General features: G+C 51.6%; 2 protein-coding genes across 2 annotated transcripts; one reads left to right on the top strand and one right to left on the bottom strand.

The window, feature by feature from the left end:
• Nucleotides 1-1,012: 1,012 nt before the first annotated feature.
• On the bottom strand, nt 1,013-3,623 carry Z519_02663 (uncharacterized protein; the record flags this gene model as incomplete). Its single annotated transcript, XM_016760419.1, has 2 exons — nt 1,013-2,881; nt 2,928-3,623. 2 exons carry the CDS (start codon nt 3,621-3,623, stop codon nt 1,013-1,015), a joined length of 2,565 nt encoding a protein of 854 aa, XP_016623940.1.
• Nucleotides 3,624-5,025: 1,402 nt separating this feature from the next.
• Z519_02662 (uncharacterized protein) lies at nt 5,026-10,467 on the top strand (the record flags this gene model as incomplete). Its single annotated transcript, XM_016760418.1, has 9 exons — nt 5,026-5,324; nt 5,380-8,212; nt 8,345-8,377; nt 8,532-8,635; nt 8,715-8,760; nt 8,818-9,246; nt 9,344-9,699; nt 9,794-10,017; nt 10,109-10,467. The coding sequence occupies 9 exons, from the start codon at nt 5,026-5,028 to the stop codon at nt 10,465-10,467; spliced, it is 4,683 nt and encodes a 1,560-aa protein (XP_016623939.1).
• Nucleotides 10,468-11,313: the final 846 nt, after the last annotated feature.

Raw genomic sequence — 11,313 nt, 5'->3', positions numbered from 1 at the left:
ACGGGAAGTCAGGATTGGTAAGGTGCGAAAGGCAGGCAGGGTTGGTAACCAAGGTACTTGGGGAGGAACACAATAAATTATCCAGATACACACCAAATACCCATGGGATCCACAAGACGATATCTAGCTACTGGTCAGATGGCAAATAGCATGGAAGTCTGACCATGATGAAGCCAGCATCATTCATCACCCTCCCATGGTTATTGTTCAGCCCAAAATATCCCTCCTAGTATAAGCTGGTGCATCGCATTTCTCATCGTAAGCACGGTCTCAAGGGCCCCGGCGTACCGTGTACAATCGACCACAAGTACAGAGTAGTTGGATAGTAAGAACGCCGCCGGTAAGTGGGTGGATGGAGAGGGTGTATCTTTTGGGGACAATTCCCTCTCTAGCTGGTGGATCTCTGGCCGAGGAGGTTCGCTATAATGGGCACCTTAAGTGCATTAGGGTTGGAGGAAGGTAGGGAGTGGATACATATGATATATATGATATATAGCCTTGGAATACAAGATATTAGATATAAATAGAGTGGGTAGGCATTGAGGGAAGAAGAAGTGTCGGGTCCATCTGCGATATTCCATCCACCTCCGGTTCGGGTCCGGTTCCAGCCAATGCTTCTGTCGAGGAGGATCCTCCCCTGTTCCGATGTAAGCGTCATGCTGGTTGGCGAACTGGATGTTGGATTGAAGGGGAAGGCTCTTGTGTCGTTCAGATTTGAGTGAGTTGAGGTGAAACGATCGTATCTGACATGCATGCCATCTTCCACTTCCGGCCGCATTTTAATCAGTCCAGTCCGTGAGAGACGGCCCCAAGAAGAACATATCAGTCTAGGTATCCCTCAGATCCATCGCGTTGGAACGCTGAACCGAACCGCTGGGACGCGCGGGATCGATCCGATTCTCCCGGCTTGGGAGTTGTTGTCAGTCTTCATCATGTTATATAGTGCTCCTGGCGGCTTGCTGGAACACAAAACCTGAAATGCAGGTGCCGATTCTGGTCGTCAAGCGCTGCGTTACTCGTCGTCGTTAACATCACTGCCGTCATCATCATCTTCTTTCTCCTCTTCTTCGTCGTCGTCACTCTCGACAACGTCGCTTCCCTTCCGGGCCACAGCCTTCTTTGTCTCTGCCGCATCTGGATTTGCTCCGTCATTTCCCTTCTCTTCATCTTCACCATCACCTTCCCCCTCCCTTTTATCCCCGGCGACTTCGTCCACCTTCTCTGCAACGGCTTGGACCTCGTCCAAGGCGCTCTTCGCCACGTCGTCTCGATCAAGCGTCGGCATCTCGTTGACATCGTCCTTTGACGGCACGACGACCTTTAGTCCAAGATCCGGCTGCTTGCTGTACACACGAAGCCCGACTACGCAGCTTGCATTCCAAGGGTTGCGATTGGGGTCTTTTTCATTGTCGTCAGAATCTTGTTTCCCCTCATCCACTGCGGGCGCTGGAGAAGATGACGACGTAGAAGGAGTTCTGGCTCCAGCCGGGGTAGGAGTCGATGTCCCAGACGGGGAAGTTGAGGTAGCTTCCGACAGCGATGACGACGAAGGGAGCTGGCCCTTCTGATGAGCTAGATCGTAGAGTTTGCCAATTTGAGTGATCTTGTCTCGTCGGTGGATGTTCTTTCTGATGACATTTTCCACTTCATCTCGTCCGGTTGCATGCGCTTCGACTTTGACCAGTACGGTGTAGGTCCCTTTAGTTAGATGTGCTTCCACGTTCACGGAGCGTATGAGCTCATAGTTCATCTTGCTTCGAGCGAGGTACTCCTCTTCATCATCGTCGTCTTTCTGCACCCGGAATTGCAAAGTGTAATTATACTTTCCTTGCAATCCTTTGAAGTACCGATCATCAAGTTGGGAAAGTACAATCACAGCATCGGTGTCTTCGGGGACAACGATCGAGAAGTGGTTGGTCTGGTAGTCCAGCGTACTCCAGGGTACTTGCACCGACATCCATTGCTGGGCAACATGCCAGTCCGGTCCGAAGATGCGGGTCCGATCAATATATTTGTACTTGCTCAGCATATCTTTGTAGGTCATCCAGAAGATACCGTCGTCGCCAAATTGGTGGTTCAGTCGTGTCAACCACTCAGCCGTCCACTCTTTGGAACCATCACTCCAGGCTCCTGTCCACTCTTTTCGGCCCCAAGGATTGCGGATCTTGACCAACCGCTGTCCGTAGCCTTCGTACGTATCAAGGACCGCGTAAGCGTGCTGGCTGACGATTCCTGACCGACGTTCCTCTCGGACCTTTTCGTTCGCCACAAGATATGGGCGCCACTCGCGCCAGCGCGCAGCAGCACAGGAGAAAACGAAATCCTTGCCGATGCGGCTGAGTTCATTTTTCCAAAATGCATCTGTGTCGAGGATGTTGGTGGTGTAGATTTCGGTGGTGACGCCGCCAGTAAGGTCTTCGATTGCCTCCCCGGTTTGTCCGCCAGAGATTGATGCATAATCTCCATGTGCTTTGGCATATGCCTTTTCAAGAAGGCTCACCCAAGTCTCGTTTTGGTCCCGGCATTGAGCAAAGTACAACGATTTAGACCCGCGCTGGAAGAGTTCTTGATACTGATCTTCTTGGTCTGGCCGTCGAATTCCATATTGTCCCAAGACAACATCTCCACTCTCGTCATATGCTGGTGCTCGGAGATACAGCTTGTCATCAATGATGCATTGGTGCCACTCACCGTCACGGTGGAAGACAAAGCCATAGACACCAACGGCTTGGTCTTGAATCACGCAAACACGGTCAATGAATTCTTGATTGCAGCTCAAAGTAGAAATTGCGGCCAGGAACCAGCAGTCTCCTGCTGACCCCTGTAAAATATCGTCGTAGGAAACCCCATCTACGTAGAATTTTGGATCGTCGAAGATGTCCTAGTGTTCGGTGAGCGAATATTCGAGCCATGATGTAGACACTTACGGTAACTCGCTTTGCATCTGCCGGATATTCTTTGTCGTCATCATCGATGATCAGACCATCCAGACAATCCCTGATCCTTGTGATCTTCAGATCTCTTTCAATATCCCAGTGAGAATCGGTATATTTCTGATTCGAGGCGCGACATTCCTTGATGATTCGTTTCACATCCCGGATACAAGATGCCTTGGCGTCTTCATACGATTTGATCGCCTTGTGAGCAATTTCGCCGACGAGTGTCACGGCACTGAGATCCTTTTCCGTGATGCGGTCGGGTAGAACGCGGGTGACTTTGCCAGTGTACTCAGGATCGAAGTTCTTCCAAAACTTCTTCATCTTGGCCTGAGGATGGGGCTTCTTCTCCTTCGCTGGAGGGGGTGGAGGTGCTGGTGGCTTGTCCGGCACAAGCATAAGCTTGATTGTTTGGCCACCTCCCAGGACCAGACCATCCTTGGGAGGTGTCGGCTCATCTTCAATGCGGTTGGTTGTAATGGTAAAAGCCGGGTTTGATTCATCGCCAGACCTTTTTCGATCTCCGTGTGTCTGCTCGTCCGCCCCATTTGCCGGGTTATCTCGGTGTCCGGAAAGATCCATCTTGATAGCATTGCCATTGGGCTCGTCATCATTAATGTCGTTATCTTCAGACTTGACTTGGCGAAGAGACGGGTGGCCGTCACGAACAAAGAGGTTTCCAGACATTGTTTGCAGCAAGGCTGTAAGGAGACAGAGTGGAGAAGGGACCCTACATTTCAGGGTCCTTGAATATAAAGATTTCTCGCATAAATCGGACCACGAGGCTTAAGAGAGAAGGTTAGGCCACCGCCCCAGTCTGTCCCTGCGTGTGAGACACTAGAGCAGGAATTGTAATCCTATCTTCGATAGTTCAACGTATTGTGAGGCTTGGTTAGTCACACGAATTGGCGGTAAGAAAGCTATCGATACCGGTCAAGGTCTAGCTCTGAAGGGTGGCTTTTAGCGAGTATGCTCATCAGGGCGAGACTCGGCCAACCGTGATAAGACAAGTTGACCGGCGACCCATAACTCCTGTGAGGATCTTCCGGGCGCCAATAGGCGGTCTCGAACGATGGCAAGGGTCATGGAGAAGGTCCGGGAGGGTCGCATGCTCGATTGAATGCAGACAGCATCGAGGAACAAAACCGGAGAATGACAAGGCCAGAGCGCCAGAAACAATAGGACCTTTGCATGTAGCTAGCTCGCTAGTTTCGAGGCACTGCCAGAGACTGGGGCGCCCGGTGCTCGCGTTCGTAGCTGCACAGACTTGCTGCCTGGGCTCGGACAGAATCATCCCACCGTTGCAGCAACGGAGATCTGGACCTGAGTAGAGAGAACAGGCAGGATTAGTGAACTGTAGGCTTCCCTTGAACAGCTGAGGAATTGGGGGCCGTGGATCGAGGAGACTATTTCCACCGCGCCACCAGCGTGGCCTGGTAAGCCCAATTCTTCATGCGATATAGGATGAGGCTGAAGGCTGCCTCGGAACAGCGGGACAGCGGCTGACGTACCTAGGGGATGTTCGGCTCGAACGGAGTACATTGCCCATCCGCGAACAGGGCAGATTCCGTCGAGACTAGGTTGTTAGTGAGTTATGGCTTGAAGAGAATGCGGGAGTGAGGGAGTTGCAAAAGCTTCGGCTGCGAGCCACAAAGAGCCAGTCACGTGAACGCAAAGAACTTCAGCACTGGTGCCTGCGGTGCCCAGAGGTCTTGATTGGCAACGGGCGGTGAGCCCAATGGCGCCTGTTAGGTGCCACTTGCAGCGCGCGGACTGGAGCCCGAGCACATACAGTACCATCTGGGTATGTTTGGTAGGTGCTGGCTTGTGAGGGGTAGTGTTGGGGTACCAACTAAAATTTTAGGTAGCGGTTTAACCCCGATATTGCCGGGCTGCCTCTGCACCTCTTCTGCACGCCCTAAGCTTAGCAATTGCCTGCGTCTGCGCTTTCGTCAAGCCTATCGCTACTATTACAATCCAAAATCTCGGCACCTGTACTTTCGAATACGCTCTCCACGGCCTTTCCCTTTCGTCGATCGTCGAGGAACAGCATCCATTTTATCGTCGCATGCTGAGTCAATTGCAATAGATGAGGGATCCAGAGGCGTTGCAGTCTGTTCTGACTGCGTCGGGACGCTTTCCGCTTAATCTGAATTCTGATTCTCTTCGTCGGGTTGGACCTCTATCGAACCAGCCATTCTGCGGTGATCCCGAGGGCTGGGGCCCTGTGAGCTCTCTTCGATGGGATCTAACACCCTGCTTTCTTGACATTTGGATCGTGGGCGTCGCTCTTTGGGGTGTACTGTTTGGTGCCGGAGCTTTGTGGTATTTGTTCACAAAACGGATTGCGCAGGATGTTCCCAAAAATTGGCATTTCTATGCAAAGCTGTAAAGACCTGATGGAGACCCCTCTGTGCCGGTTCAGTGGCTAACCTGGTACTAGAACCATACTTGTTGTCATAATCCTTACCACTGCCCTCCAGGCCTCTCTGCAGATCGAACAATTACCGGGACTATGGTTTCGAGATGTCCGATTCTACACGTCAATCGCCACAATTTTCTCACTTCTGTTCATCTTCGCTGTACAATACTACGAGCATTGGCGGTCGCGGAATCCAAATGGCGTTGTGCTGTTTTACTGGGTCTTCTTCATCCTGGCCCACGCTGTGAAGCTGCGTTCGCTGGTGGCGAGAGAATCATACAGGGACCGCCTGCCCTACTTCATCACATTCAATGTCAGTCTTGGATTCGCAGTACTGGAGTTCATTCTTGAATACCTAGTTCCAAAGAAACAAAGCGTTTATGATGCGTTAGGAGCAGATGATGAATGCCCGTACGAGTATGCCGACGTCTTCTCGGTTCTCACCTTTGGCTGGATGACCCCCTTGATGAAATTTGGCTACAAAAACTTTCTCACCCAAGATGATTTGTGGAATCTGCGGAATCGAGATACTACCAAGGTCACGGGAGATTTATTGCAGAAAGCTTGGGCAATTGAGCTGGAGAAAAAGAAGCCGAACCTTTGGATAGCCCTAGCCAGAGCATTTGGAGGCCCCTATCTGCGCGGAGCGTTGATAAAATCTATCAGCGATTGTTTGGCATTTGTCCAGCCGCAATTGCTTCGACTTTTGATTACTTTCGTCGATTCGTATCGACCAGGTCGCGAACGGCAGCCAGCAATCCGGGGAGTAGCCATTGCTCTGGCTATGTTTGCGACTTCAATCTGTCAGACAGCCGCGCTGCATCAATACTTCCAGCGCGCTTTCGAGACTGGTATGCGAATCAAGTCCTCATTGACTGCGATGATCTATTCAAAGTCGTTGCGATTGTCAAACGAGTCCCGAGCTACAAAATCCACCGGCGACATTGTTACATACATGAGCGTTGACCAACAACGTCTCGCTGATCTTGCTCAATGGGGCCAGCAATTGTGGTCCGCGCCATTCCAAATCACGCTCTGCATGATTTCGCTCTACCAGTTGGTGGGAGTTTCGTGCTTGGCCGGAGTTGCTGCAATGGTCATCATGATTCCTATCAATGGCTTTATCGCTAGATTCATGAAGAAACTGCAGCTATCCCAAATGAAGTACAAAGACCGCCGCTCCCGGCTAATGACCGAGATTCTGAATAACATGAAGGCCATCAAGCTCTACGCATGGGGTTCTGCATTCATGGATAAATTGAGCCATGTCCGCAACGATCTCGAGTTGAACAACCTTCGCAAAATTGGCGCAGCCCAATCGTTCGCGACCTTCACCTGGTCCTCGACCCCCTTTTTTGTGTCGTGTTCGACGTTTGCGGTTTTCGTCTTGGTCAACAACAGACCTTTGACAACGGACTTGGTGTTTCCGGCCTTGACCTTGTTCAACCTATTGACCTTTCCTCTCACAGTCCTCCCGATGGTCATCACGAGCATCATCGAAGCATCGGTGGCCGTGGGTCGATTGACTGCATTCTTCACTACCGACGAGCTTCAGGATGACGCGGTGAGATTCATTGACGAGGCCCCAAAACAGGCGGGGGACGCGTCTGTTTCTATCAAGGACGCCACTTTTACCTGGGACAAGAATTCAGGCAAGAATGTCCTCCAGAATATCAACTTCAATGCCAATAAAGGAGAACTCACCTGCATTGTTGGCCGAGTGGGGGCTGGAAAGTCTTCATTATTGCAAGCTATGCTCGGGGATCTTTACAAAATCAGTGGCGAGACGGTTGTTCGAGGTCGGATCGCTTATGCGGCACAGTCGGCCTGGATCATGAATGCCAGTGTCAAGGAGAACATTGTCTTCGGGCATCGATGGGATCCTCACTTCTACGAGCAGACGGTCAATGCTTGTGCTCTAGTTGACGATTTCAGACAACTTCCGGATGGAGATCAAACAGAAGTAGGAGAACGTGGCATATCCCTGTCTGGAGGCCAAAAAGCTCGACTGTCCTTAGCACGGGCGGTGTACGCAAGGGCAGATGTCTATCTTATGGACGACGTTCTCTCCGCCGTTGACCAACATGTCGGACGTCATTTAATTAATAATGTCCTTGGTCCTAACGGACTTCTAAGTGGCAAGGCGAGGGTCCTCGCTACTAACGCAATCACTGTCTTGAAGGAGGCAGACTATATGTACCTGCTCCGCGAGGGCGCGATCCTTGAAAGGGGAACATACCAACAACTCATGGCCATGCGAGGTGAGGTTGCCACACTCATCAAATCCGCTACCAGAGAAGAAGAGGAATCCGAAGGAGAACGCAGCCCAAGCATCGAAGGCATGGAGTCCGATGACTCGACAACCATTGTTGGTGCCAATGGCGGTAGCCTTCAAGACGAACTTGATGACGAGGAAGTCGAAGAATCGCAACAAGAAGTCGGGGGATTGGTGCCTATCCATGCCGGACCCAGCGGTCCCTCAAAAGCCCGCAAATCTAGCTTCAACACTCTCCGTCGCGCCTCGACTACCAGTTTCCATGGACCTATGGGCCGTGTTACAGACGAAGAGCACGGTGGTGCACAACTGAAAAGCAAACAGACCAAAGAAACTGCCGAACAAGGTAAAGTGAAATGGTCAGTCTACACAAGCTACGCAAAGGAAAGCAACCTCGTCGCTGTGGGGATATATTTCCTGGCCCTTTTGGCGGCTCAAACAGCACAGATCGGAGGTAGCTTCTGGCTGAAGAAGTGGTCCGAAATCAACGAGTCGTACGGCTCGAATCCCCAAGTCGGGAAGTACATTGGCATTTACTTTGCGTTTGGCATTGGCGGTGCTGGGCTGGTTGTCGTTCAGGTACGCACCTGTCATCTTTCAATCTCCCTGTCTTGGATCTGTATTCCGCATGATCCCATCTCCCCTGACTTGTTCTTCACCAGTTGTAACCTAAAAGTGACCTGAACTGACGTGAACCTGTGAGAACTCTAGACATTGCTTCTCTGGATTTTCTGCTCGATAGAGGTATGATTTTCCCCTTCTTCCCCGAATCCTAAATTGTCTACGTGATCTTCCATCTCCCCGTCGTTATCACAACGGCCACGTCAGGCGATAATGGCGCATGCACGCGAGATATGGATAGACGAGTTCTCATCTTCTCTCTGACTGTTCCCTGAAGGCTTCGAGAAAGTTACATGATCGCATGGCATACGCAATATTCCGGTCACCAATGAGCTTCTTTGACACCACCCCAGTGGGACGCATCCTGAACCGCTTCTCAAGGTACGTTGCAGTCTCGGGCGTCTTCATACCTTGGATAGTATTGCTAGTAGGTACATCGGTACTGACCTGCTGTTTCCAGTGACATCTATCGCGTCGATGAAGTCATCGCACGCACCTTCAATATGGTGAGGGGATACAAAATCACATTTCTAACCTAGCACATCATCTAACTCGCCAATCAGCTCTTTGTCAATACCGGCCGCGCACTTTTCACAATCGGCGTCATCGCTGCCTCGACGCCGATTTTCCTCGTCCTGGTGGTGCCTCTAGGCTTCGTCTACATCATGTACCAGAAATACTACCTCCGCACTTCACGGGAGCTGAAACGGCTTGACAGCGTCAGCCGTAGTCCGATCTACGCCCACTTTCAGGAGTCGTTAGGTGGTGTCTCCACCATCCGTGCATATCGCCAGGAGAGGAGATTCACCTTGGAGAACGAGTGGCGCATGGACGCCAACCTGCGAGCATATTTTCCCTCGGTTAGTGCCAATCGCTGGTTAGCCGTCCGCTTGGAATTCATCGGATCTGTCATTATCCTTGCAGCTGCCGTTTTTGCTATCATCTCGGTGACAACTGGGAGTGGCCTGTCGGCCGGCATGGTGGGCCTCGCGGTAAGTTTTCCCTTTGGACGGTGGTCACCTTTTTCTCATGCATGTTCTGGGGCGGACGATACACAGCCTCGATGACTGACTGTGTTCCGGATTCCAGATGTCATATGCCCTGCAGATCACACAGTCCCTGAACTGGATTGTCCGCCAGACGGTCGAAGTGGAGACTAACATCGTGTCGGTTGAAAGAGTTTTGGAATATGCGAACTTACCGAGCGAAGCTCCTGATGTCATCTTCAAGAGCCGACCGAGCATTGGATGGCCCGCACATGGGCAGATCACCTTTAAGAATTATTCTACACGATACCGGGAAGGTCTGGATCCCGTGCTGAAGGACATCAACCTAAACATCAAGGCTCATGAAAAGATCGGGGTGGTTGGGCGCACAGGAGCCGGGAAGAGTTCCTTGACTCTGGCGCTCTTCAGGATAATCGAGCCGATTTCTGGCTCTATCAGGTGCGTGAAAAATGTGGAAGATGGGGACGTGTTTGAATAATCATGGGTCCTCCGATCGGATGAGGTGGCAATGAGCTAACCCATTCTGTTACAGCATCGACGGGCTTAACACTTCAACGATCGGCTTGCTAGATCTGCGGCGGCGGCTGGCAATCATCCCTCAAGATGCCGCTTTATTCGAAGGCACGATTCGTGACAATCTGGACCCGCGTCATGTGCATGATGACACTGAATTGTGGAGTGTGCTTGAACATGCTCGTCTGAAGGAGCATGTCTCGGAGATGCCTGGCCAATTGGATGCTGCAGTTCTCGAAGGTGGTGAGTCTGCCACTCTGTCTTCGCTAAAAGATCCCATGCACAAGTGAATTTGCCTTTCTCGTATTTCTGACTTTGGGATATTGGATTGCAGGCTCCAATTTAAGCCAAGGCCAACGCCAGTTGGTATCTCTAGCGCGTGCGCTGCTCACACCCAGCAACATCCTGGTCCTGGATGAGGCAACAGCGGCGGTCGATGTGGAGACGGACAAAATGCTCCAGGCCACGCTCCGAAGCAATATCTTCCAGAATCGCACCATAATCACCATTGCGCATCGCATCAACACCATTCTGGACTCTGATCGTATAGTAGTGTTGCAGCAAGGGCGGGTAGCAGAGTTTGACACCCCAGAGGAGTTGGTCAAGAAGCGTGGCCTATTTTATGAGCTGGTGCGTGAAGCTGGATTGCTCGATGGGTTCGGAAATGGAACAGCGGGTCCGGATCAGCACTAGAGTAGTCGTGAGAGAGCCTAGCGACCGAATGCTTCAAGCAAATCATCATTTGACGGGGAACGATTGCCCTTCGATCCGGCCCCGAGGTATCGGTACTTGAGCATCCCTTCCCTGATGATGACGCGCGATCTCGAATGACAGAGCAACGCCGCAAATATGGGTTGAAGGCCTGCCGATCCACTTTGGTGCCACAGAGCGCTCTACCGATACGCTGCCTTCGATACGGAAGCTGCGCTCTAAACAGCCGGGCTTTGGCTGGGATAAGAAAGATGCCTTCAGGGGAGAGAGAAAAGATTGAAAGATTACACAGGTTGTGGCACACCAGTGAGAATCGGAGCAAGCGCTCCGAACTTGACTAGTTAGCACTTGCAAGGACAGCCTCACCAGCCGGCATATGCTGTGTAACCCTTTGACGAAAAGGAGCAAACTCTGCATGGGTCATGAGCTGCAGCAATTGTTTGGGGATTCCCCTCCGTCTAGGCAGGCCCATCCTCATCGCAGCTGTCCTCCTGGTTGTGCAGATGGGCGCCGAAGGCGGCACAAGGCGAAAAGCTAGAATGGAAAGGTCGGACAAAATGTATGAATCCGTGCTGAGTGTAGCGAGGCGCTCTCAGATACATTGACTTCTATCCTTCTGGTATAGGTACCTCGAGCCATATCATTCCTGCTCTGTGCACACAGTACCTGATACCTATTAATAGTGTCTGTGTCCCGATCGTAGTTGCACGGTTTCACCAACCGCGTAAATAACAAATCCGGGCGTGGAGGCGACTTTCCTGTGATGGTGGTGGTGGTGGACCTAAAGCGGGCACGAAGAGTCGAGAGGTGGGGGATCTCGACGCAAGC

Source organism: Cladophialophora bantiana, assembly GCF_000835475.1.
Source record: "Cladophialophora bantiana CBS 173.52 unplaced genomic scaffold supercont1.3, whole genome shotgun sequence".
Lineage (NCBI taxonomy): Eukaryota > Fungi > Ascomycota > Eurotiomycetes > Chaetothyriales > Herpotrichiellaceae > Cladophialophora > Cladophialophora bantiana.
The sequence above is the reverse complement of the archived record's forward strand: the minus strand, read 5'-3'. Positions and strand labels throughout refer to the sequence as shown.